We start from the raw sequence: 27,872 nt of genomic DNA, 5'->3' as shown, positions 1-27,872 counted from the left end.
TGGACAACGGTGTACAAGAAGCATGCTAGATTGTCCTGTTACTAGCCTAGCTAAAAGAACAAATATTCTTCACGGAAAAAAATGGAATTCTGTGAAATAAGAAACAATCAGAGAAAAAAATATTGCCACTCACTTTCTTGATGTCACATTCATCTAGGTGATTCTGTATAAACTGAACACTGGCTGTAAAATCTGCAGAGTTAAATTCGTATGGAATATTCCAGCCCAAGGGGCCAAATTTACGTCGTTCCTTAAGAATACCAATAAAAACAAATAATGCGTTTACTTCAATGTGTTTATTATATTGTTTTGGTATTAGTTCTTGTGAACTTTAATTGGAATAAATTATTAAACTTTGGAAATGGCACAAGCCAGATAAGCTTCTCATTGGTATAGACAATTAATTTAAAATGGCCACACAGAGCTCTGGGTAGGAACAATATGTCAAAGAAAAACAAGAAAAACACTTATGACTATCCATTTCAGGGGTCAGCAATGTACAGAGCCATTGGACCTGGCTGGTGAAGGCAGGGTTTCAGCAACATTCAGCTGTGGGATCTCTGCCCATGTTGCCGTGGGGACAAACGGCTGTGATGGTTGGGTCCTAGCACACACCTACCTGCTTGCTCACCTCTGACCTTAGGTCTGGCCCACAAAACACCCATGACTGTTCCTGGATCAGAATGGTCAAATGGGATAAGGTAAGTTCTCTGGTGGCCTAATTTTTGAAGGAACTGAGCCTTTGTAATTCCATGAACCTCAGCAGACGTACATACCTCTGACTAGCTAGCTTTACTCTTTCATTGTTTCCATGCAAGTTCTATTTGCTAGCAGTAATTTGAATATTCCACTTTGATTTGAGAACACTGAGTTAATAATACATAGAGGTTGTGTCATTTATCTTGTTACTTTGGTGTATTCTTTTAATTTGTAAGCTTTTCAAAATCCTTGCCATTTTACATAACATAGGGCTGCCTAACAAGCTCCATTATGCTATTTCAGATCCTCTATTATTAATGTTTCATGGTTAACATGTTATGCTCATCTGAAAACATAACTGGAAATCTAGCAGTCAAAAAGTAATAGTTAAGTACATAAAATATGGAGAAACCATCCTTAGGATGAAAACATTATAAATGTACAATAGGGTCATATTCCTCACAGCATTTTAACCTCCTTGTATTATGTACATCTATGACTTGCTGGGAATACTCTTGATAACATTTCTAGAAAACCAAATATGAAAATAATCATATTTTTATTCCCTTTGAGTTTTTTTATGGTCATACCCTCCTTGTAAATGCTGCACGCTATTTTCTCATTCTAAAAACTGTCAACACATGGAAACAAAAAGTACAGCAAGATAAAGATGAAGTTTCAAAGACATTTATTAGAATCTAAAATGACAAGGCCTGCCAGTTAGCAACAGTAAATGGGTGACATCTTGGCTAGATTGAACTGTGGCAAAAGATCCAGAAAAAGAATTTTCGTAACAATTAAATGCCTAAATCCACACTTCAGATCCTCAGAACTCCTCTTCATTTTCCACCTAGCCTTGGGGCACCTGAAGTCTAAAGATGTCAGGATTTCTTAAGTAAAGTTTCTTAAGCAGCTAATGCTTAATAACCAGAGCTGCCTACATTTTGGCAGTACTGAATAGGTAGGTAGGTGCCTAGTTCATGTTTTACCCCTTCTGGGATCCATGGCAAATGTTCTTTCATCTATCTTGCCTGCAAGGCACAAGGTGGCCAACATTTTCAAAGCACATTTAACCATGTACAGAACAGCAAATGAAGAACAAAATTTGAACCTCATTTTTTCCTTTCCAACACAAGTACCCTAAATTGCTAGACTACAGAATCACATTTTACTGTCACTTTCATCTAATTAATATATGTTACTTTCATGCAACCCTTTAACCAGAGAGATGGAGGGCATCTACCTTGGAGTAATTCCTGTAATCTAGCTGTATCCACCCCTTTCTCTCTCTGTATGATTGACAAACAGATACGTGAAACCAATTAAATGAAACAGAAGTGCAAGAAGGAATCATTGTTGCTAGTTCAATGAAACCAAGAAAGGAATATGCCTAGAATTAATCCACTTTTGGAACTAGATTCCTATTCATGGTGAAAAAGTCATTTTTGGTAACCATTGCCTGCAGAATTCACTGGCTTTGCTACAGTCCCAAGAGCCAAATCAAAAAAAAATCTCTGCAACTAAGCTGGTTTTGTTTTGTCCCTGTTTTGGCCCGTTTCGAGATGAATATGCCCTTTCATATGAATGGTTATATTGTGCCATTCAGACAAACACAGCATATTCTAAAAATCTGTCTTCTTGAAATCCAAGTATGTAAGATGAACTTCTTTCCTTTCCAATATAGTAATATGAAGCTCTTCTTTTCCTTTGACCGCTTGCCCTGCAGAAACACTTGGGTCAGTCCTCTGCAGCTTTGCTGGGGACAAATTCACATAACTGTCCTTGTGCACTGAAATGAGAACATATGTGGGCTAGCTACCATACTAGTTTTGAGATGCCATAGCAAAGAATGAAAGGGAAGACCACGGTATTGAGAGGACTGTGTATGGAGAAGACTGGTTGTTGATATTGATGGGCAGTCCTGAAGAACATAATAATAAAGTAAGTGGAGATACAAGTCTTGCATGTATATGGATCCTAAAATTTCTCTCTAACGGGCCGCTACTATTACAGGGAAAAAAATCTTTGTTCATTTTTTTTACTCCGCAACCTGTTTTAGCCACTCGAGATTAAAGACTTTTTTGCAAGCTCCTGAATTTTTAGAAACTTAAAATAACAGAGTGCCTTCATGTAACTGATATGAAGGGAAAGAAAGAAGAGCAGAGTTTATTTAACTTCTTTTAAAAGTATCACTTTTGAGGCAAAGTCTATATAGTGCCTATTAAAAATAACACAACCTATTTTTCTGATGTTATGTTTCTCACTTTGAAAAAACAGGTGCTTCTGCCACTAAAGGAATACATAGGTTTCAAGCAGCAGCTGCAGGAAATTAGTTTAGATTTTCAAAAGTTTTATGACCTCTGCTCCACTGGCATTTATTATAATACCCTCAGATGAAAATACTAATCAGTGATATTAGCACAGTCTCTAAAGAAGAATATTGACTTGTGAAAGGAAACATATTAAATTTGAGACTGTCCTATTTTTGTTGAAGTTTGGTAACATGAGTGACTGGGAGGATCTTCTTAAAACCTTCTGATTCCTCCATAAAAATCCATTTCACCTGAAGTATAAAGGAGAAAAATCTTTTGTTTATTCTGAAATCTGGCAACCCATAAGGAGGGAGTTTTATGGATCTCCACTCTACTGGCTATAGGCTGAGAGCTTAATATTCATTCACTCAAACGGGAGATGGATCAGGCAAAAACTGGCAAAGTATTAAAAGTATTGAGGTGATGTTGTTATTGTGACAGTCCAGAAAATATGTGAAAGGCAAGAATTCTTGCAGATAATATGTTTTATTTGACCAATCACATGGTTGGGATAGACATAGGCAAGCTTTTGGATAACAAATTACCCTTCCTCAGACCTCTGGGAGAGAAGAGGCAGCACAACTAAGTAGGCAAAGTATTAATAGTGCTGTCTACAAAAGCACTGGGTAACATGGCATGAGTTGTTGTTATGATTTTAGTTTCCTTGTTGGAGAGGAGTAGTGCTCTCTCAACCTCTTGAGATCTGGTAAAAAAATATGTATTTAGAGATGTTTTGGACCCTGAAAAACCTGAATAAAGCATTTAAATTTACGTGTATTATCACAGCAGCAAGAAATTTAAATCAAACGTCAGAATCCTACTTTACTAGTCATCATATATACATGAAAGAAATAAGAGTCTCTGTACCGGAAATGTGACAATCTAAACAATAGGTAAGAATGAACAAGAGATACAAACAGTTAAAAGATAGGATAATTCTGGGAAGATTAAATAAGAAAATGAGCAGAGTTGAACAGAAAAACAGATAATATAGCTCACTGGTTGCCTAATTAGAGCTTTCCAACATTTAATTCTCCATACTTAATTAATTAATTAACTATCCTTATGCAACTGCTTCTCCAAAGAGTTTTCACCGAGCCTCCAAGGATGTATACACACCCACAATTTATACATGCAAGGTTCCACATGTCTCTTCTCTCGTTAGGGAACTTGCAGATTACATTAAACCAGGGGTTTAACAAGCAGTCGACAGGTCACATGAGGGGTTAATTTGCAGTCAACAGACTCCTGTCTAGTCACTTCTCCTCCCACTGCTCATGCTGCTGGTCACTAGGCTTCCCTTCCTGTCTCCAGGTTCCACTTCCTGCCCCTGCCCCACAGGTAGCACAGAGTGTGGTCCCAGCAACTCAGAAACAGGACAGCTCTACACTAAACAATAAAACCTATTTGCAAAGAACTGTTACCACCAGAGTGTAGCTAAACTTTATTGATCCTTGCTTCTACACCAGAAACAGCAGCAAAATTTCCTCTTTCCAAGTCAAGAATGTTTTGATCAATAAGGATGCTTATACATGTGCAGAGAGGCCGCTCTGATGTGCTGTCTGCTGGAGTGTGGATATTACCGTGCTCCAGCAGACTCCAGCATCACACGTATCAGAGTCCCCGCACTGAAAAATGGCAGCAGGGGCACTTTAACAAAGTTCAACAAGGTTTAATTAAACCTCTCCTGCTGTCATTTTTCATCACAGGGACGCTGATACATGTGATACTCCAGGTGCTTTTATTACAGTTGCTCTTGGAGCCACTCTATTTAAAGCACCTCCTCTGCCTCTTGGAGCATGTCTATAAATGCCCTGAGAGTAAATGCTGACTAACTGATAGATAAGTCCAGAAATTTAAGCTCTATTTAATTATATGATTTATATTTTTTATGATAAAACTTGCCAGAGAGGTGGTTTCACAGTCAAGTCTAAAGACAGTGAAAAAATTTCCTCTGCTTCCTGAAAATCCTTGGTGGAAGATATACTAGATATTCTTTGGGCCACTTGAGGAGACAAAAGGCCTGTCAGACTTTAAAGTGCAAGAAGTGGGCATTTTGCTTGTGAATAAGAACATTTCCTGCTCCTCTGATATTTAGGTAGGGACCAGGTTTGCAAGGTCTGAAGGCATTATTAAAACAGTCTACTAGTACCAGGTCTAAAAAAGGCAAAAAAAGATTAACAGGAACACTGTCATCTAATTCAGAACTGCCTGTGGCAGCAATGAGTGAGTTTTAGACACATCCACAATAGCATTAAAACAGGAATCAATTTACACAAAGGATTATATCCTTTTTTATTGCAAATACTAAACTTCAACATGGGTGGCCAGGTCTGGGGTCACTTGAAGATTAAGATGAGTGAGCAGGATCTAAGGACAAACTGGGTCAGGAAGGCAAAAGGTCAAGCAGAGAACAGAGTTTAGGAGTGATCTGAGGTGAGAAGGCAGGAAATCAAGCAAAGAACGCAAGCAGCATGGGTGACTCGTGCTCCCTGACTCTGGGGGGCACCAGCAGTCGATCACCAACTGGGGGGAGGGGCTTCCCTAGCAGCCAATCACCGACCCCAGAAGCACTGCCAGCAAAACCAGAAATGCTGCTGGCACTTCTTGGGGGGGCACCGGCTGGCACTCCTCACTTCCCAGCCAGCAAGGGCCAATCTCGGGGGGGGGCATGTGCCCCCCCTGTGCCCCCTCCACGCATCACCTATGAAAAGCAGTGAACAAACTAGAAGGTGGCAAGTACAGATGAATATCCAAGTTAAGGCCCTAGGTTTAAGGTCCCAGCCTGACACTCTCCTCCCTCCCCCCAGTGGTCCTGGGCAGCACTGCTTCAGGTTTCTCTGGGTGGTCTTCATGGAATACTTCCAGTAAGTTAGGGGCATGGATGTTTCTTGCCAGTTCCCATGTAGTATCTTCAGGTCCATATCCTTTTGAGTCCACTGAATAATGCAACATCCCCTGTTTCCACTTCACATCTAATATCTCATGGATTAGGTACTCTTCCTGTCCCTGGATTTGTTACAGGGGGTGGTGGATGTTGAGTACAGTGTAGGTAAGAATCCTTTATATCTGGTTTGAGGAGTGGATAAAGGCCTGCACTGTCTTGAGCAGTCATGGCCATCAAAAGTAGTGGGAGATGAGGTAACTGATCTTCTTGGTTCTGTGGTGGTCTGATAACAGGGATTCATAGCTTAGGTGAAGAATGGTCAGTCTAGCCAGACCTGGGGGCATGCAGATCTTACACTAGGTAATAACCCCTTTTTGGATTCAGGGTGGTTGTTGTGTAAAGATGGTATGATCTTCTGGGAATACTGTTTGTAGATATGGGCACAGTGAGAAAGCAGGTGTGCTAGCCATGCAGCACTAAGTTATGAAGCTTCAGAACAGGGCTAGGTTCAGATGACTCCTGTGATGAGTCTGGTGTAAATCATAGTTGGTGATGAATAGAAAGCTACCTTGTGGACTCAGTACAGACAGTTTGAATAATTATTCTCTTGGGGCTCACCAATCCCCCAGCCACCTTCTAGGACCTCTTGGACCAATTTGCTGTCACCGACATGGATGACATCCTGATCTCAGAAGACCCTGACCAACATCTGTCATGTGCCCAAGTGGTGCTGGAGAGACTTTATCAGCATAGACGCTTCATTTAAGCTGGAAAAATGCACCTTTAACTAAACATCACCAAGTTTCTTGTATTTATTTTATCCACGGAGGGCTTAAAAATGTCCCCCAGAAAATGTCTGCCCCCCATCTGAGAGTGGAAGACCCTCCAGAATGCTAAGGAGCTGCAGAGATTCTTGGGGTTCTCCAATTTCTACTGGTGTTAGAAGTTGCCAATTTTGCTCAGACTGGCACATCTCGCACCTCATTGCTAAAAAAGAAAGTCCAGGTTTACTGATCTGTGGAAGTCCAGTGAGCCTTTGAGTGCCCAAAACAGGCTGCATCTCTGTCCCTGTGTTAGCCTATCCAGGCTTTCCCTTTGCGATGAAAACAGATGCCTCCAGCACTGCAGTAGACATGGTGCTCTCACAAAGGCAGAGCATAGAAAAGGCCTTGCACACCTGTACCACCTTCTCCTGCAAGCATACCCAAGCAGAACAACATTATGAGAATTTAGACCACAAACTCCTGACAACTGGAGTGGATTAGGGGAGTGGTGACATTACCTTAAAATAGTGTGCATGTAACAGTACGGGTTCTCACCAACTGTAAGACTCTGGAATTCTTTTGAAAGACTACGGCACTCAACCAGAGGCAATTTCAGTGGGCACTCTTTTTCTTCTGCTTTGACTTTAAATTACCACCCAAAGCCCAGAAGCAGAAAGCTGTATGCTCCTAAGAGGTCAAGCTTGGAGAATATGTAGGCAGTTTTCAGTTGACCAAGCAGCTCTGGGATGAGAGGTAAGGGGCACTGATTGAGGATGCTGACCTGCTTCAGGGTCAGAGTGTCTACACTAGGGGTGCTCAACCAATGGCTCACAGAGCCATGTAATCTGGTCCATGGGTCACCCCAGGGATCCAGAAATTTGGCTATAGACGAGTAGTGGCAATTAGCACTGCCACTGCTGCCAAATTCCCAAGCCACATGCATGCAAGATGTGGCCTTGATTTAGGATCTCTGTAAGAGACAGATAAGTGAATGTCATGTCACCATCCAAAACAAAGGCATATGCAAGTTCGCTTAGAAATCGGAACTATTTGGATGGAAGGGCTTTAGCGTATTTTATGTACAGGCAGTCCTTAGACTTGCAACACAACTGGTTCCCGAAAACCGTGTCTTAAGTTGAAACATTGTAACTCGGAACCAATTTTCTCATTAGAAACAATGTTATGAATGGGGGATTGGTTCCTGAACCAAGGCCTGATGATACCCTATTTTCACCATGTCCCAGAAACCGGGGTGATGCCAGCAACTCACCTGCAGCAGGAGACAATGCTCCCGGGGAACCCGCGTGGCTTGTGAGCCGGCTTTACATACAGCTGCAACCGGCCAGCGACGTCAGCACTAGACGCCGGCCGGCGAAGATAAAAATGGCGGCAGCTGCGGCGGAAGGGGCGGATGGCCCTGGAGGTGGGAATTCGTCAGCGGCAGGGAAGGAGCGCAGTGCCCGAAGGTGTCCAGGAGGAGGGCAGAGAGTCAGAACAAGTACAGCCAGGGAGAGGGAGTCAGCGACAGCCTCCAGGAGCCAGCGAAGGGCGAGAGGGGCCTGAACGGGACGTCGGCAAGGAGGAGCAGCTGCAGAGGACACGCAGGAACCAGGTGAACGACCAGCTCGGAAGGGTGACAAGGATCCCGAAGGAGGGTCGCGGTTGGGGCGGGGTTGCCACCTGGACTGCGGGCACCGGGATAGACTGGGCTTAAAGCCCCAGGGATAGGGGTTGGGAGCTGGCTCTGTATTCAGAGGGGCTCAACCCGAGACGTATAAGGGATAGGGGCCAGGGAAGACGCTAGATGTGCGAGATGGGCCACATGACTCCGCTGAGTTGGCTCAGGAAGGTGGCGTGAGGCCGGGGTGCAGGGGTGGTGGAGCCCCGTGTACATCCGCCGGGTCAGACCTGGGCAGTGAGGGACCCGCTAGGCAACCCCCACATTGACAGTACATCAAAACATGGCAGGAAAGAGCGGGGTCAGCGACACAGGGAAAGAACAACCTCATTGCCTCCAAAGGTCCTAAGGTTTGGCTGCAACAATAGGGCCATACCCTCGGGGTAAATAAAGCCTGGCGGGCACACACCAAAAATACCCCAGAATTTTGTATTCGATCAATTATAGATGAGTAATATAGCTACATTAATGTATTTATATTGTAAATAGTAATCATATTGATTTGGAAGGACTTCTTTGAGGTGACTTTGCTGGACTTTTTGAAGGGCTCTTGGTTGGACTTTTTGAAGGGTTCTTGGCTGGAGTCTTGTCTGCAGGTTTTTCTGGAGTCTTGTCTGCTTTCTTAAAGCAAGTCTTATCTGCTTTCTTAAAGGAAGTTTGGACAGATGTTCACCAGGAAGATGGGTGACACAGCTAACTTATCCTCTGGCGTGGTGGCGTCACATCAGATCAAGCGTTGTAAAGTTGAAACTGACGTCAGAAAGTTGAAACATGGTGTCAATTTATAAATGTTGTAAGTGCGAAATGTAACTCAGAACGTTGTAAGTCAAGGACTGCCTGTAATTAGGAGTATGTGTACAGAATGCACATCCATATGGGAGGAGATAGGAAAGAGAATCAAGAAGAAATACCACAGAAACCAAGAGGGAAGGAAGCCTCCAGCATAGCCTGAAAAAGTACTTGAAGTAGTCCTAAGATAAGCGAAAGGTAGGGATTGTTCAGTAATTAGGTCGAAATAGGCTGAAATAGGGTGGGAGCAGAAAGCAAGAAACTGTTTCCGGTTTTCAATTCCTCCTCTGTTGAGGGAAATGGAATTTGTGCATTATAAATAAAAGAGGCTGAATCAAAGAATCATCTGACTCCATCACCAATATCACCTAACTGGAATAATCTACAATTATAAGACTCCAAATTTTTTGACTAATGGCTTAAGTTGAAGCAGGTAACAAATAAGCAGTATTAAATTGGTACTAGTGGAAAAGGATTCATTCGCAAAAGACACTGACATCTGTTTAATTAAATTTCAGACAGGAAATAATAGGTTCGCTCACATGCCTAGAAATGTGAGTACTGAGGTATGCTGACAAGGGTCCACTATCATTGCCCAAACATGCATAATGTACCTGGTGAGACAGCTGGAAGACAGTGTAAGGAACACCAATTTAAAAATCATTTAGCCTTTGTTAGATATTCACCTCTAAATGCAGTCTGATGATTTTAGTATAAAAATGATGTCATAAGCTCGGAAAAATGTTTCAGGCTCACAAAATCCCGAACTTCCGAAAAGTGTGAATTACTGAGGATGGGGCACAGAAGAAAATGTCCAGTAATAGCTGTAATGAGGATAAAGAAAAAAGATAGACCTGACATTTTCTGAGGGGTGCCTTAAGTCTAATGAGAAGTGACTTGTTAGGAAGTTGAGAACCACTGCTTCAGAGGTTCATTTTCAGAAACAAAGGCAAGTCTTCATTCCCTTTCAGGTTGGCTGATCTCCTCCAGCAGGCTTTAAACTAGGCTCATCAGGGGAAGGGGAGGATGAGGACAGAGGGAGCCACGGAACACCGAACCAAGAGACACCCACAAGAAAACCCAGCCAAGACAGGTGACGAGTACAAGAAATATCCAGGTAAGACACAGGGGCCCAGGTAGTCCTGGAATTAGGGGGGTGGTGCATACACCTCCAGGAGGCCTTAAATGCCTCTACACTAATGCTCATAGTATGGGGAACAAGCAGGAGGAACTTGCCCTCCTGCTAGTTAGCACACACCCAGACATAGCGGGGTCACTCAAATGTGGTGGGATCCAACACATGACTGGGCAGTAAACATCAAGGCCTATAGGCTGTACAGGAGGGATAGAACAGGGAGGAAAGGTGGAAGTGTGGCACTCTATGTCAAAGAGCAATACACATCCTCAACAAACAGCACTGGGTCAGAGGAGGGGCAGACTGAAGTGCTCTGGGTCAGAACACAAGAGGGTCAGGGGGAAAGGGACTTAACAGTGGGAGTCTACTACAGACCACCCAACCAGGGGGAAGAGCTGGACTGGGAATTCTCAGGTCAGCTCACAGAGGCAGTTAAGTCAAGGGATGTGGTCATCATGGGTGACCTAAACTATCCGGACATCTGTTGGGAAGAGCAATCAGCTAGGTCTGACCACTCACATAGGTTCCTAGCTGAGTTACAGGACCTCCATCTAACCCAGGAGGTGCACAGTCCAGGGAAAATGCCTTGTTGGACATGGTCCTGGCCACATGCGATGACCTGGTGAGGGGGCTGCGGATTCTCAACCACCTAGGAGATAACGATCATCGCCTACTGGAATTCACCATCCAGTGCAGGGTGTCAAAGACCTGCAGCAAGGCAACAGCCCTAGACTTCAGAAGGGTGGATTTCAATGAGGTAAGGAGACTAGTCGGGGAGGCACTGAGGTCCCGGAGGGGAGGGGAGTTGGGAGTCCACAACGAGCGGCCTTTCCTTAAGGAGATGATCCTCCAAGCCCAAAGGGTGACAATCCCAATGCGGATTAAAGGGGGCAAGAGTGCTCAAAAGCCCCCATGGCTCACCAAAAGCATCCAGGAATGTCTCAAAGCTAAAAAGGAGGCATACACCCAATGGAAGGGAGGGGTCATCACCAAGGAGGATTATACCTCCATTGCTCGAGATTGTAGGGAGGCTATTAGGAAGGCTAAGGTGGAGATGGAACTGGGACTAGCAACCTGGATCAAAGACAACAAGAAGTCCTTTTTTAAATATATAGGGGGTAAAAAGAAGGTACCGGGTAATGTGGGGCCTCTGCAGAACATGCTAGGAAATCTGGTGGTCACACCAGATGACAAAGCTAACCTCTTTAACAATTTCTTTGCCTCCATTTTTCTGAGCAGGGAATGGGTCATCCCCCCCCACTGGGATCCCTGACGGCCCCGAAGGAGGTGCAGCCAGGCCTAGGGTCAGTGAGGACCTAGTCAGGGAACTTCTGGTGGGACTAGGCGTGTTCAAATCAGCAGGTCCTGACGATCTCCACCCCAGAGTGCTGAGGGAATTAGCAGAGGTCATTGCGGGACCCCTGGCACAGCTTTACGAGCACTTGTGGTGCTCTGGCGAAGTGCCAGAAGACTAGAAAATGTGGTCCCCATTTTCAAAAATGGGAGGAAGGAGGACCCAGGAAACTATAGGCCTGTTAGTCTTACCTCGGACCTGGGGAAGCTCTTTCAGAAAATTATCCAGAAGCACATCTGCGAGGGACCAGCAGGCAAGATTATGCTTAGGGGCAACCAACATAGGTTCATTAGAGGCAGGTCCTGTCAGACCAACCTGGTGGCCTTCTACAACCAGGTCCAAAATCCTTGGACACAGGTGTCACAGTGGATGTAGTCTTTCTGGACTTTAGGAAGGCCTTCAACACTGTCTCTCACTCCGTTCTCATTAAAAAATTAGGCGACTGTGGTGTCGATGCCTACACAGTCAGATGGACTGCAAATTGGCTGGAGGGCTGCACTCAGACAGTGGTGGTGGATGGGTCATTTTCAACCTGGAGGGATGAAGGCAGTGGGGTTCCCCAGGGTTCAGTCCTTGGGCCCACAGTGTTCAATATCTTCATCAGCAACTTGGATGAGGGGGTGAAAAGCACCTTATTCAAATTCATGGATGATACTAAGATGTGGGGAGAAGTGGTCACACTAGACGAGAGTGACAAGCTGCAACTAGATTTGGATAGGTTACAGGGGTGGGCAGATGAGAACAGGATGGGTTTCAACACTAACAAGTGCAAGGTGATGTACCTGGGGAGGAAGAACCAGCAGCATACCTACAGGCTGGAAAACTTTCTTCTTGTTGGCAGAGGCAGAAAAGGATCTTGGAGTCATTACTGATTCCACGATGAACACGTGCTGCCAATGTGAAAATGCAGTCAGGAAGACTAACCACACCTTATCATGCATCCACAGATGCATCATGACCAGGTCCAAGGAGGTGATCCTCCCCCTCTATGCAACATTGGTCAGGCCGCAGCTAGAGTACTATGTCCAGTTCTGGGTGCTGCGCTTCAGGAGGGATGTGGTCATCATCAAGAGGGTCCAGAGGAGGACCACTCACATGGTCAGGAGAAACTATGGGACTGTGAGGGGGCCAGGACCCCAAGGGGCCAGGGTCGAGCGGGGAACCCCCGAGTTCTGCCCAACTTCCGGGGCCCGACCCGGAAGTTTGGCCGGGAGCCTAACGTTTCCCGGAACTCGGACCGGGCCGGAACGGGACCGGCCCGGGAGAATAAAAGGAGCCCACCTACCCCAAGCAGAGGAGGACGGAGGCTCCAGCGGGAGCCTGCCCCGGGAGCTGCGGTGCCGGGAGCCACGCGGCAGGAGCCGCGGCGGCGGCGCGGCCCGGCAGCGGCGAAGCCGGGGAACGGCGGAGCCGGGAGCCACGCGGCAGGAGCCGGCGGCGGCGGCCCGGGGAACTGCGGAGCCCAGGACTGCCCCGCAGGAGCCAGTGAGGCAGGGAGCCGTGGAACCCGAGGCTGCAGCGACTCTCGACGAGCCTAAGGTAACAAGGGGGCCGGCGGCCGCCGCACCGGAGGAAGCCAGGAGGGGAGACTCAGACGGAGGGACTCTTCTCCGGCGGCTACGGGCTGTTTGGCCACGGAAGAAAACCCACGGGCCAGGGGGCAATCCTCGTAACCCCCCCCCGGGTCTAGAGAGTTAATCCAAAGGGGTAAAGACACCCCAGGACTATAGGTGCGATCGGCACCAGGGAGACTAGGTGCTGTGAGGACTCCTGGTGAAGGTCCGGCAGTGCGGGGGCGCCCCCCCCCCCCCCCCACTGCAGGTTAGGAGACAGACAAGGGAGCCCCTAACGGCGGCTCATCCCGGAGGACCGGGCGAGGGTGTAGGGGAGGAGGAGCCCTCAGGACCCCTGGACCTTGGAGACGAGGTACCCCATTCGGACCGCCAGCTTCCCTGCACGGGTGAACCCCCATATTTCAGCAAGTCGTGGCAGGCGAGATCGGCGGAAGCAGGAACGGCCCGTCACGTACCCCCTCCTCTCCAGGGGCCGTCCGGGGATAGGGGCACTCACGGTAGGTGATGCACCCCATCCCCCCACAGGGACCTAAACCTGTTCAGCCTCCACAAGAGAAGGCTGAGAGGGGATCTGGTGGCCATCTGTAAACTGGCCAAAGGGCGCCATCAGGCAATGGAAGAGTCCCTGTTACCCCGAGCACTACTGGGAGTAACAAGGAATAACAGCCACAAATTGGCACTGGCCGACATCATTGCAGAGCCACTGGAGGGAATATTTGAATGCTCGTGGCGCACGGGTCAAGTCCCGGAGGACTGGAAAAGGGCCAATGTGGTTCCCATTTTCAAGAAGGGGAGGAAGGAGGACCCGGGTAACTATAGGCCAGTCAGTCTCACCTCCATCCTTGGCAAAATCTTTGAGAAAATCATCAAGGCTCACATTTGTGAGAGCCCGGCAGGACAAATTATGCTGAGGGGAAACCAGCACGGGTTCGTGGCAGGTAGATCGTGCCTGACCAATCTAGTCTCTTTTTATGACCAGGTCACAAAACGCCTCGACGCAGGAGGAGGGGTGGATGTCGTATACTTGGACTTCAGGAAGGCCTTTGATACGGTATCCCACCCCATACTGGTGAACAAGTTAAGGGGCTGTGACTTGGATCACTGCACAGTCCGGTGGGTGGAGAATTGGCTGGAGGGTCGCACCCAGAGAGTTGTGGTGGATGGGTCGGTTTCGACCTGGAAGAGTGTGGGCAGTGGGGTCCCGCAGGGCTCGGTGCTTGGACCGATACTCTTTAATGTCTTCATCAGCGACTTGGACGAGGGGGTGAAATGTACTCTGTCAAAGTTTGCAGATGACACTAAGCTATGGGGCGAAGTGGACACGCCGGAGGGCAGGGAACAGCTGCAAGCAGACCTGGACAGGTTAGACAAGTGGGCAGAAAACAATAGAATGCAGTTCAACAAGGAGAAATGCAAAGTGCTGCATCTAGGGAGGAAAAATGTCCAGCACACCTACAGCCTAGGAAATGACCTGCTGGGTGGCACGGAAGTGGAAAGGGATCTTGGAGTCCTAGTGGATTCCAAGATGAACATGAGTCGGCAGTGTGACGAAACCATCAGAAAAGCCAATGGCACTTTATCGTGCATCAGCAGATGCATGACAAATAGGTCCAAGGAGGTGATACTTCCCCTCTATCGGGCGCTGGTCAGACCGCAGCTGGAGTACTGCGTGCAATTCTGGGCACCGCACTTCAAGAAGGATGCGGATAACCTGGAGAGGGTCCAGAGAAGGGCCACTCGTATGGTTAAGGGCCTGCAGGCCAAGCCCTACGAGGAGAGATTAGAGAAACTGGACCTTTTCAGCCTCCGCAAGAGAAGGTTGAGAGGCGACCTGGTGGCTGCCTATAAGTTTGTCAGGGGGGCACAGAAGGGAATTGGTGAGTATTTATTCACCAAGGCGCCCCCGGGGGTTACAAGAAATAATGGCCACAAGCTAGAGGAGAGCAGATTTAGATTGGATATTAGGAGGAACTTCTTCACAGTTCGAGTGGCCAAGGTCTGGAACGGGCTCCCAAGGGAGGTGGTGCTCTCCCCTACCCTGGGGGTATTCAAGAGAAGGTTGGATGTGTATCTAGCTGGGGTAATGTAGGCCCAGCACTCTTTCCTGCTTATGCAGGGGGTCGGACTCGATGATCTATTGAGGTCCCTTCCGACCCTAGCATCTATGAATCTATGAATCTATGAATCTATGAAATTGACTGAGAGTAGATTCAGACTAGATATCAAGATACACTACTTCACAGTCAGGGTGGCTAGGATCTGGAACCAACTTCCAAGGAAAGTGGTACTCGCTCCTACCCTGGGGGTTTTCAAAAGGAGGCTAGATAATTGTTTGACCCCAGCATGCTTTCCTGCCCATGGCAGGGGGTCGGACTTGATGATTTGCTCAAGTCCCTTCCGACCCTACCAACTATGAAACTATGAAACTTTTAACATTTTAAAGGAGATCTGGAAAAAACACATACCTGTTATTATCTAATTAACATTTCTGTCTTGACTTCAAAACGAATCCTCAGTTTTATTTCAAATTTTTCTTTCAGTAAAACTAGAGTGACTTTACTGTCTAGACTCAAGGGCTAAGTACAGAGGTTCAAAAAACCTAAGGTGGAATCAATTCAAACTGAACAGGTTTGTCTAAATTGCGTAGATTGGACCAATAACAAACTGAACTGACATTCAGTTTTCTGGTAGCCAAAGCAGGCAGAAGCCTGCACTGGCCAAGGACAGAAGCTTGGAGGTGCTAACAACTGACTCCCTTCATATCAGACACTGCCAACAGCTGCCAAACCCAGCCAATCAGCAGCCCATGCCTGTCTGCTGGCTCTCTCCCCCCCTGCGGCTGACTGCAATGGGTGGGGGCATGTATCCAGCAGCCAATCTCTCCCCAGCCACGTGCCTTTCTGAGAGGTAAGAGGCAAAGGAGAAATGCATCCTGGAGCAACACTAGCCCCCCAGCAGGAGTCTGCATGGCATGGAGGGGAGGGCTGTGAAGTGGCTTTTCCCCCACCAACAGCCCTGAGAGCCACCTGGGAAAGCCCCAGCTCCTCGCCAGCCACTGGTCTCTGAGAGGCAGGGCAAAGAGAGAATGCATGCCCCAGCCAGGCACCAGCCCCACAGCAAGCATCTGCATGGGGAAGCCTTTGTAGGGGAACTTTTCCACCCCACCTGCAGCCCAGTGAGCTGGACTGGGAAAGTCCCAGGCCCACCCCCCTTGCTAGCTGCTGGCCTCCCTAGGCTGTGGGCAGGGGAGGGAAAAGCCCTCTTATGGAGGTTCCCAAAGCAGACTCCTGCTGGGCAGAGGGGTCAGTGCCAGGCTAGGGGGTGCATTGCCTGCTCACCTGCCCCCCCCACCTCTCAGTGAGCAGTGGGGCTTGTGTTGGGCTGGGGGTGTTTGTCATCTCCCCTCTTCCCCCGAGTCTCAAAGGGGTGGTCAACTGATGTGGGGGGTAATCCCAGCCTGGGGTAATCCCAGCCTGGCTCGCTGGCTGTGGGGGGATGAAACGCCCACCACTGTGGGGGCTTTCCCAGCCCCTGCACTGTGCAAGCCCCAGCTCGGGGCGCACAGTGGTCTGTACCTCTGCCCCTGTCCCACGGGGCTGACAGGTGCAGGCAGGAAGCAGGCTAGGGAACATAGGTTTTACTGCCTCAGCTCTGTGACAGCTGGCGCCTGGGCTGACCCTGCACTGCTGAAGCAGACAGCACAGTCCAGAGTTGCAAAGCATCCTGGGATGCTGGGGGACTGTGTGATAACTTCAGTCCAGAGGGGATCTGGTACACAAGTTCCATAAACTAGTTTAAACTAAATCAGTAAAGTCTGATACTATATCCATCCAGATTTATCTTAAATTGGGTTTGGCCATTTTGAAACTGGTTTGTGTGCGCTAAACTTCTGTTCTGTTACAGGTTTAAACTGGTTTCCAATCACTTAAACTGGTTTATGTGTAACTTCTGTCCCTAAACTGGAACTTTTACAGATTTGTAATATGTAAACAAGAAAAGAATTTGGCTTTCAGTTTCCAGTTGCAGAGGCCCTGTTTAACATGCAGCACCTGGCCTCCTGCCCCCATGACTCCAGTTGCTGTGGCCTCCGGGCTACCCCTCCCTCTTCCATCTTCTGGTCCCTTGCCTCTCCTCCAGGGATTCAGGCAGTGAGAGGGCACTGCATGCACAGCAGGGGAAAGCCAGATGGCTTGCATGGGAAGAGACAGGCTGGGTTGCCCACACTGCCTGAGTGGCTGGGAGAGAAGCGACACTGCTTATGCTGTATGCATGACCAAGGAAGTCAAGCATCTTGTGCTGCACACACCACCAAAAAGACCAGGCTGCTAGCACTGCTAGTAAGACTTGTGCTACAAGTGTGGCAAATGGGGGAGTCAGGCTGTTTGCACTGTTTATACAGCAGAGAAGACCCTGGGGTCTGTGGCATATGGCCCCCTGCTGTCTAGTAGTTGGACAGCCTTGTATTAAATGAAGGACTAGAATACAGCTATCACTGAAATTGTGAAATAAATTATTAAGCTCAATGAACAAGTGGGCATAGAAACAAGTCAAATATACACTTGTGTAAGTCAATTAAACACCATTAAGCCTTCAGACCCTAAAGTTAAATACATTGATCTTCCATACATTTCCCTTAATTACTGACTACAGCACACTGCTCATAAAAACTTTCTCAACAATGCATGTCAAGAGGTGGTGAGCTTAAAATGCAGGCTATTGTGTATATAATACAGTGGTTGACCCTCCAAAAATATCTTTACTGGATAGACATATAACTATAGGACTTCTAAAATTTCCTCATAGCTGATTAGATCTGGGATACCTCAGCTCCAGGAATACAAAGCCTTCATGAGGCAGTATGCAATGCAAGTCACTTCCTCCACATCTGTATGAACTGGACAAGGTATAATCAGTAAACGTGCATTAAGCTTGTCTCCATAGGGGCAGTTCACTACTGGAGTTCCTTGCTACATCTACAATAGCAGCAGCTCAAAAGAGTCTTTGGGGTTTAATATTCGTGAAATGCTCTGAGTTCCTTACATAAAAGGAGTTAAATGCAGAAAGTGGAGAATGTTGAAAGTGCATATTACTTTCATGACATGACTGCCATATGTTTAAATTACAAAATGCAAGCCTAATTTTGTTTATATTGAAGTCAGTGGAGAAAACTCCCATTGATGATGATGGAAATAATACTGGGTTATAGATCCTCAGAATATGAGATCCGAAGCTAACTTAAAAGAGATTTAATCAGCAAGGTTAATAATAAACCTATAAACTAGATAATTTCTATATAGTCCCAATCTTACAACATGAAGCACAGGGAGATAAAATAGAGCAATTAATGTAAAAATGCCTACTTTCTAACAGAAGCCACAGTGAAATAATCTAAATTTGAAAGCAAAACTTATATGAAATACCTGGACAGTGGAGTGTAGGAAAGCCACAGTATAAAGCAGAGGTTTCCACATAGGCAAATTGCTGACATCTAGCAGGTCTTGATTTATCCCTGTAAATGTTCTTTTCAAACCTGCACGTACACCCTGTGGGGGTTCATTTGTGAACTTTATAGAAATCTGTTATGTAAAAAAGATAAAGGAATTAGACTTATTTACACCAAATAAAACAGCGGCTTGATATGAAATGTTGCAACTTCTAAAGATACAAGTAGGTCCTAAAGAGTCAGTGAGAGTATATCATTGATATGCAGTTGATAAACTAAGTCAAAGAAGCATATAGCAGACTACTGCTATGGTATACATTAATTAAAGACATTTAACATATGACTTAGGAGCACTCTTTAGTTTTCACAGTGCATGGTATTTTTTCCTTTCAACTTCCATTTTCCCAGTTACTTCATGTTCATTTACAGAATTTTATCGATATACTTTTAAAGATATTAGGTGTCTGAACTAAGCATTTGAACAAACCTGTAGCAGTGTAATTGGGAACTTTAGATGTGGCTCAGTGGTCATCCAAACTCGAAAGCTCTCATCAGGTATCTCAGCAGTTAGAAGTGTTTCCAGTAGTTCTTCCATGAAATCCAACCCCAGATGACAGTTTTGAAGTAGCACCCAGCCCCCCTACATAAAAATAATCAGTCAAATAATTTTTAAATAGTAAATTATAGAAACATAGCAACAGCAGGTGCCATATGGGTCATCAAGTTCAGTCCCCCAAAATAAAGGCAACCATTTAAATTATGTTAAGTCACAGAGGGTTCACAAGAAAACAACTTTGCCCCCTACCACACACAAACACGCAGCCAAAAAACACTTTCAGCAACATATAAGAAACTCAAAGCTTTAATACAAAAGACCTCAAAATACAATATGCTAGAGGGAGAAAGGAGGAGAGAGGAAGAGAATCTCCAGTGCTTTAGGGCCTTGCAATGGCAAGAAATTAGATTAAATATGTTCACATGATCCTAGGAAGTGATCCCCAAACTATACAAGTATGCAAAGGCTGCACACACGTGTTTAAATGATCTAGAAGATTTCTCCAGTGTTTGTTTTCCTGGTAGAAAAACTTACCTGGAGACCCATGAACAGACATTTAAATGCTGAGCCCCTGAGGAGAAGAGATTGCACTGCTGATGTTCTGTACCCAGGGAGCCCCTGTGCACACAGCTCCGCAGGCTCTGCAGACTCCCTCAGTCTGCCTGGAGACAGATGACAGTGGTGTACAAGGTAGCCCTGACTGGCTGACCCAGGCTGCATAGTGTCAGCCTGTGTCTGCAGCACAATGTAGGAATTGTGAAGGGACATGTTCTGCCCCTGGCTCACCTAGAGCAGTAGAGTCTATCCTGAGTGACACAGTATCCCTAGGGGAGGGTGGGAGAAAGGGCAAGAGCAAACTACCCTGGGGTGCTGGAGGACTGTGCTGTGGCTTCTCTCAGAAAGGAATGTACACTGACATTCATTCTGCTAGGAGTGATTTAACCTTGGTTGTTCCTGGATTATTTTTCTCCTGGAGCAGTCAGTTTGCTCTTGAAGAAAAATCCTCAATGTCTGTACACTGACAATGATTTCTACTGGGAGAGCAGCGACTCTCTCAATAGAAACTGAATATCTGCATATGGCCAAACACACGCAAGCATGCAGTCTTTGCCAATCTGACCTGAAGGAAAATTCCTGACCCCAAATCCGGTAATTTGTTTGACATGAGCATGCAAACAATCTCTGATGCTTAAGAGAAAGGTAAAACAAACAACAAACAAAAACAGAAGCCAAATGATGAATCAGTGAGTAAAACAAAAAATCCTTCCTGGTCCCTAAAATCAACCAGCTGGAGCTCTAAAGCATGGAATTAATTAATTCTAATATGAACACTGTGTAACCAGAGCTGGGGAGAAGAGAAAAAAAAGATGAAAGAATTTGGTCCAGAAAGGGTCATCACAATTACTCAGCTAAACCTGCCTTACTTGGTAAAATTCCTGATAGTCTAAACTATGGCAGTCCTTGAAGAAAAATTTACATCATTGACCCCAAGCTCTGAGAAAGCCTACTATATTCATGACAAAAACTATTCCCATCCTCAACCTCCCCCCAGCTGCTAGGAAAATCTTTCACTTTATAACCAATTACTCTGGTTCTGGTTCTAACTTTTGCCATTGGATCTTGCTACACAGTATCACAGCAAGGTCAAGAAGTCCAAACCCCAGAATCCTCTTTCATATGCAAACAACTACATGGGACAATAGCATAACCAGGTTGGGGTGACCAGAGCAACCACTCTGCATGCCAACTTTGGGGAGGGATGCTGGAAAAATGTCAGCTTCTCCACAGCTCAGTAATGTGCCAACAGCACAGTGGCAGCCAGAAATCACTGCTGCCTCCATGAATCCTGCTGCCCTGGGCACCTGGCTGCTTTGTTATGCCTCTGACATATGGCAATCAAGTCTCATTTCAACTCTCTCTTTTGAAAACCTACAAATCAAAAACTTGAAGTGTTGTTACAAATTGCAGGATCACTCCTATCTTGTCATATAATCCCTTTCCTGAACATATAAAGCTCTCATCTTGAAACAAATTAAGTTGCTTACTCCTATATTACTTTGTTTGGAAGTCTATTCCAGAACTCCACTTCTCTGATGATTAGGTCTCTTTTAATTTTCAGTCCCGAACTAGTCATGTTAAATTTATACCCAATTTATCTTGTACCAGAGCCTGTCTGTAATTTAAACTGTTCTTCCCTGTCCTTGCTATTTATTCATCCTATGCATTTTAAAAGAATGATCGTGTTTCCTCTTGGCCTTAATTTTTCCAAGTTAAATAAGTCAAACTGCTTTGAGATTCTCTCATGAGATTGTTTCTTCTTTCCCCTAATAGCCCTAAGTAATTATATTTGTAATTTTTATAAAAATAAAAACACATGTTCTATTATAATCACATTTGATTACATATGTGTAATTACTCTGAGTTCTTAGAATTTTGGTTTACGTTATGACTACATCTATCTGGATATTAAAACAGTTGTAATAGCTATCCATGGCAAATCTGAAGTTACTTCCATATGCACAGTTTTGACTGAAAATGAAATAACTGGACATAACATGGCAAGTAAAGTAGCAGTGCTACCTAGTGGCATAAAGAAGTAATTCCTGCAGTTTTGTTTCAGCGAAACTCCCATTAACAAATAACCACAATATTACTTCCAAAAACCCAGAGTGGAAATACATCAATTAAGATAAAGAATACATTATTTTATTTGTATATTAAAGTAGAAAGGTTAAGGGAAGTGTAACATGGTCCTATCCCAGTGGTGGCCATAACACCCCTGAAAGCTCCCTCTCAGCCCTTGTCCCCTTTGGATCCTTTGGGCAATCTCTCCTTTACCTCTTCTGTCACGTCTTGATGTTATTATCCATTTAGAAAAGGGAGGCTGTCCTAGAGTGCCCTAAGCAAGATCCCCCTTAGGAGCACTGGTGTCACTGCTCATTCCTTAAAAGGACTAATCACAGCCTCTGAACCTCCCTTATAGCCACGCCCATGCCTTGCAGGTATTTTCATTCATCAGCAACTGCCAGGCTGCCTTTAGCCTCCACTCCCTTGTTGGGGTCTCAACCTTCCCAGCTTCTGCCCCATTCCTCTGTTTGGTTCCTTTGGCATAGATCCACCACACGGGGTCTGGCTCCTTGCGTTCCAGTCCTTAACTTGCCCTCTTGGGCTCTTATCTCTGCCCTGCGTGGGTTGTGGGCCCTCTAGCCCCAACCTCCATCCCTGTCTAGGCTGTGTGCTCTCTAGCCCTGTTGCCACCCCTCTTAGGCTTATGGGTCTTCTGGCCCCAAACTCTGTCCCCCTCTGGGCTGTGGGACCCCTGGCCCCAATCTCCATCCCTCTATGATTACAAGCTCATTGGGCCTTGGTCTCACCTTTCTACACTGTGGACTCTCTAGCCTTGTTTCTGCCACTCCAGGGCAACTCTGGGCTCCCTGGCACCTGTCTGTGCCTTGCGCCTGACCCCTGGCAGGGCTCAAGGCAGTCACACACCATTGGCCACTAATGAGACTTCCAAACAGTCCTTATCTAGCCCTACAGAAACTACTGGTCAAAAACTCAAACAAAAACCATAAGCCATCTGGTTATAACTAAACTCTCAGAAATCTGGCTGCATAACTCAATTTTCTAAGCCTGTTGGCTCTTTAAGGCAATCACTATCCAAACTGGTTCCACTCCTCTGCCAACCCTCAGCCTTCTACTTGTGGTTGCCTGGCATACCAGGTTCATAGTCCATCATGCATAGGCAGTTCCCTAAAGATTTAATAGATTTCATAGACATTAGGGCTGGAAGGCACCTCAAAGATCATCAAGTCTAGCCGCCTGCCCCATGGGCAGGAAGTCAGCTAGGGTCAAAGGACCCCAGCAGAATAAGCATCCAAGCGTTTCTTGAATAATTCCAGAGTAGGTGCCTACCCTGTTCCAGGCCTTGGGGGCTTGGACAGTAAAGAAATGTTTTCTTATGTCCAGCCTAAAACAGTTTTGTAGGAGTTTATGACCATTGGTCCTTGTTTTTTCTTGGGGCACTCTGGTGAACAGACATTCTCCCAGATCCTAATGAATGCCCCTTGTGTACTTATAGGTGGCCACCAGGTCCCCCCTGAGCCTGTGCTTTTCCAGACTGAAGAGTCCCATAGCTCTCAGCCTATCTGCATAGGGCTTATTCTCTTCCCCTTTGATCATGCGTGTGGCTCTCCTGGTGGTTGAAGGGAGAGCTCCTCTCCCTTAAGCCACCAGGGCCAGACTGTTTACACTGGCTCTGCCTTGGGCTTATATGTCTCAGAGCCCTTCCCCCTTCTGGTCATGTGACTACCTGACTCTAATAGGTTTGGCTTACCAGCCCTCAGAATAGTTGTGACACAGCACCTTTGGGTGTCTGTCACTTTAAGGCCACAGCAGACATCAGGGCAGCTGGCAGGTGCATGCCAGAATAATGAGGTGGTCACATGACTGCAGGAGATCCCTGGGATTGGAGGAGGGAGTAGATCAGCCTCCATTTTAGAGCTAGGCTCTCAGGGCTGTGGCAGCAGTCTGCTGGTGGCAACTGGAGAGGCACCACCTGTCTGAGTGACTGTTCAGGAACACCTTGGAGGTAAGAGCAGGAGCTACAGGGATGACAGAAGACTCTTGGTCCTGGGCATGACTGGAAACTGTACCCTGCTGGGGAAGTGGGGTCTGATGGGGCTGTCTGTGGTGGGATCGTTCCCCATAAATGCCAGGCCAGTTACCTCCCCAATGAAAGGTGGGTAGGAGCACCTGCTAGCCCCAGCCCCCACCATCCGGTGGGCTAAGACTGGAGGGTAGTGGGACCAGGCACACCTATTGAGAGGCATCTGAGCCCAGGAGGTGTAAGACCCTGGAGGTTGTGGTGCTAGGAACACCTAGAGAGCGGCACCTGAGTCCATGGGGTGTAGGACTCCAAGGCCTGAGTGAGAGGGCAGAGTAGGGCCAGGCATGCCTAGAGGGAGGCACCTGAGCCCAGGGGCCTCAAGGCCTCAATAGTGGGGGGAGGGGAGCTGAAGTATATGACTCAGAAAGGAGCTAGCAAATGAGTCAGACCAGGGTGGAGCAGAAGGCCAGTGGCCATGTAAAGTAGGGTGCATGGTGGCACCTGAAGGGCTATGTGTGGGCTGGCCAAAGAGTGAATAGCCAAACCTGAAGGTTACAGAGTCACAAAGTAGGGTGGGGTAAGAGTGGCCCAGTGAGGGGCAGTATGAAAGGCCCTGAGAGAGGGGGCAGTGTGCAAGAGAGAGTACTAGAGGCACAACAGGGGGTAGAGTTAGCCCAGCTCTAGACCGGTGCTATAAACAACTTAGTGAGGCATGCAACTTGATAATGGGAGGTCAGAGTCATGTGTAAACTCCTTGGCATCAGGGTATTAAAATAGGCAGCCTCCCGCTTTTAACATCTGGTTTATCTCAACAAGTTGTGGCAGGTAAGACAGGACAGACTGCCCTAGATGAAGTAGCAGGCCTGTATGGTGACCGGCTATGAAGCAGCGCCTTTTGCCACAACAGTCTACAGCAGCAGAGCTAGCACTGCAGCAATTCTCTTGCTGCTCTTTCCCCACTATTGCTGTGCTACCATGGTAAGTAAAGAAGCAGTACCAGCACAGCAACAGGCACTTCTTATTTAAAGGGCTCTAGCTGCCTATCATTTTATAGCTAGCCCTCCTCTTGGCTGCCTGAGTGCAGCATGCCTCCATTTTCTCTCGTGCAGAAACAGGAACCATAGGTTGCCTGTTACAGGAAGATTATAAGCCTCTGTCTATAACTTGCATTTAGTTTTATCTGAATGTGCATATTCAAAATTCAATTTTAAGTGGAAGTTTAATTCAAATAATTATGAACTGCCCTAATATAGGTAGCTCACTGCTGAGGTCCAAGGAGCACCAAGTCTCACCACAGATGATGAGAGAGCTGACAAGGGATCAGGGCACCAGATCCCTCAGAAAAGCTCATGAGGGACTGATAGAAATGTGTTATCTCATCCCTTTTTCATAAATAAATTAAGAGGTTGTGACAGTTGTTTACATGGTCTAGTGGGTGACAAATTGACTTCACAGTTGCATCCAGAGAGTGGTAGTAGACCTGGAGGGATGTGGATAGTGGGGTCCCACAAGGTTCAGTCCTTGGACGTATACTCTTCAATATCTTCATCAGTAACTTGGATGTGGGTGTGAAGTGTACTCTGTCCAAGTTTGCGGATGATACTAAATTGTGGAGTGAAGTGCACACTGTGGAGGGTTGGGAATGATTGCAGGCAGACATGTCCCTGTTGTACTGCATCCTATTGTGTACTGCCTATTTTTCTAACCTGTCCAAGTGCAGAGTGCTGCACCAACAGCACAAAAATATCCAGCACACTTACTGGCTGGGAAGTGACCCTTTGAGCAGCACAGAAGTGGAAAGGGATCTTAGAGTCATAGTGGACCCCAAGATGAACATGAGTTGTCAGTGTGACAAAATCATCAGCAAAGCTGACTGCACTTTATCATGCATCAGCAGATGCATGACAAATAGAACCAAGGACGTGATACTTCCCCTCTACGCAGCATTGGTCAGACTGCAGTTGGAGTACTGTGTCCAGTTTTGGGTGCCATACTTCAAGAAGGATGTTGGTCCAGAGGAGAGCCACTCGTATGGTTAGAGGCTTACAGGACCAGCCCTATGAGGAGAGACGGAGGGACCTGGACCTCTTCAGCTTTCGCAAGAGAAGGCTGAGAGGTGATCTTGTGGCCGCCTACAAATTCATTAGGGGGACGCAGTAAGGGATTGGAGATGCTCTGTTCACCAGGGGTCCTCTTGGGGTAACAAGGAACAATGGTCACAAACTAACAGAGAGCAGATTTAGGCTAGATATCAGGAAAAACTTCTTCATGGCAAGGGTGGCCAAAATTTGGAATGGGCTTCCAAGGGAGTGGTACTCTCCCCTACCTTGGGGGTCTTTAAGAGAAGGCTGGATAGACATCTGGTGGGAGTCATCTGACCCCAGCACTCTTTACCACCTAGGGGGTCAGACTTGATGATTTGTTAAGGTCCCTTCTGACATCCCTTCTAGCATCTATGAATCTATGTTCCACCCTAATTGTACAACTGACTTGACTGGGATGCATATATAATCTATAGCAGGGGTTGTCAAATACGGGTATGTGTACCCCTGGGGGTACTTTGAAAGGTCCCATGGGGTATACAGGGACAGGTGGGGATGGAGTGCTGCCACCCCACATCACTACCTCACAGGAGAAGGACTGGGGTGGGGCAAGAGCAGGGCCACACAGACACTGTGCTGCCACTCTGCCACTTGCCACACCTCTGCTCTATGTCTGGCAGCTCACCACCCACCACACCCCAAGGGTACACTTACTAAAAAGGGGGTCACTGGAGATACGCTTATTAAAAAAGGTTGAAAACCCTTAATCTACAGTGGTAGTTATATGGACATAATAACAAAGAATTTTTCATGCTTAGCTTTCTGGTCACAAGATGAGAATACAAAACCTAAAATCAATACCACATAGAAAGTGTAAGTGTAAACCCCCATAAAAACCTAAAACTGAGTATTGACTGATACTTCAACGTTCTTTGCTTACCTGTTGCATTGACATCTGTGTTAACTTGCGTGCATGAACTTCTTGGCCCTGACCCATAGAAATAGTCCTACATTCTACAAAAGCACAAGAACATATTGCTAATGAATGTAAATCAGCTTTTTCGAAAAAGAACAAATGCAATTAAAATTAGTGCAGTCTGATAGTGGGAAAAATTCCTTAAAGGAGTAGTGAAGTACTGTTTCTTATAAACACACATCAGCAACTTCTGCTGTTCCACCTTCATTATCAAAGTATGCTATTATATGCAGGCATAACATTTTCTGTAAAAAGTATGTATGTATTACTTGTCTGAAATCCGAATTCATATAGAGGAATAAATCTGCCTCACATCATTATTGTCAATGGGAATTCAGTCCTTTGAATAAAATGAGGCCAGATTTTTTTTTTTAAATGGACAAGTAGAATTAATCACTTAATATGCAGGTAAGAAACAATTATGAATGTAACTTAAACAACTGCCATAAACATATAGAGCCATTTGTGTAGACAACTGTTCAATATGCATGTAAAATCCCAAATACTTCAGACTTGCAATGTATGTAAAAATTCCGGGTAGCAAATTTTCTTCTTAAAATGTTATTACAAGTTTTGTTACATAAATACTTTTATAAACATAAAAAAATATTGGTTATCTGAAGCCAGGAATAGATAGTACAGCATAGAGACGATATTCTCGGCTAGCCATAGCAAACTCAAGGAACAGTGGTACCATATCACAAATACTGATCATGGTTAAGTACAGACAGCCAAAAAGCCCACAGCTGAATCAATTCAGCCTTTGCAAGTTAATTTAAACTGCAGAGATTAAACTGAGAAACAACTGGACACACATTTACTTTTGATTCAGGAAATGCAGCCACATGCCTTCACTGGCTCAGGGCAGAAGCCAGGGGGAGCTAGAGCATGGCTCCCTGGCACATAGCCACCATGGGCTGTGTGTTCTCTTCCTCTTCCAGCTGCCCCTGAGGTCTCTGGGATTTCCAGTCCAGAATCACAAAAACAGGATTCTTCAGGGTTGCCCATCACTTCCTCTTCCTGCTTCCAGGTGCCTCTGGGATTTGTAGTCCAC

At 46.1% G+C, this 27,872-nt stretch overlaps 1 protein-coding gene across 1 annotated transcript in view; it reads right to left on the bottom strand.

The window, feature by feature from the left end:
- Positions 1-27,872, bottom strand: part of DNAH8 (dynein axonemal heavy chain 8) — a 329,691-nt gene that overhangs the window by 28,338 nt on the left and 273,481 nt on the right. Inside the window, exons 83-86 of the mRNA XM_090046651.1 lie at positions 26,783-26,856; positions 19,123-19,275; positions 18,613-18,768; positions 134-250 (exon numbers count right to left, since the gene is read on the bottom strand). Coding sequence (XP_089902777.1) covers positions 134-250; positions 18,613-18,768; positions 19,123-19,275; positions 26,783-26,856 — 500 coding nt within the window. The remainder of the gene's footprint in view (positions 1-133; positions 251-18,612; positions 18,769-19,122; positions 19,276-26,782; positions 26,857-27,872) is intronic.

The sequence above is a fragment of the Crocodylus siamensis genome, chromosome 1, assembly GCF_052110815.1.
Source record: "Crocodylus siamensis isolate JL-2025a chromosome 1, ASM5211081v1, whole genome shotgun sequence".
Lineage (NCBI taxonomy): Eukaryota > Metazoa > Chordata > Crocodylia > Crocodylidae > Crocodylus > Crocodylus siamensis.
Note: the sequence above shows the minus strand (reverse complement) of the source record. Positions and strands in the feature narration are given on the sequence as shown.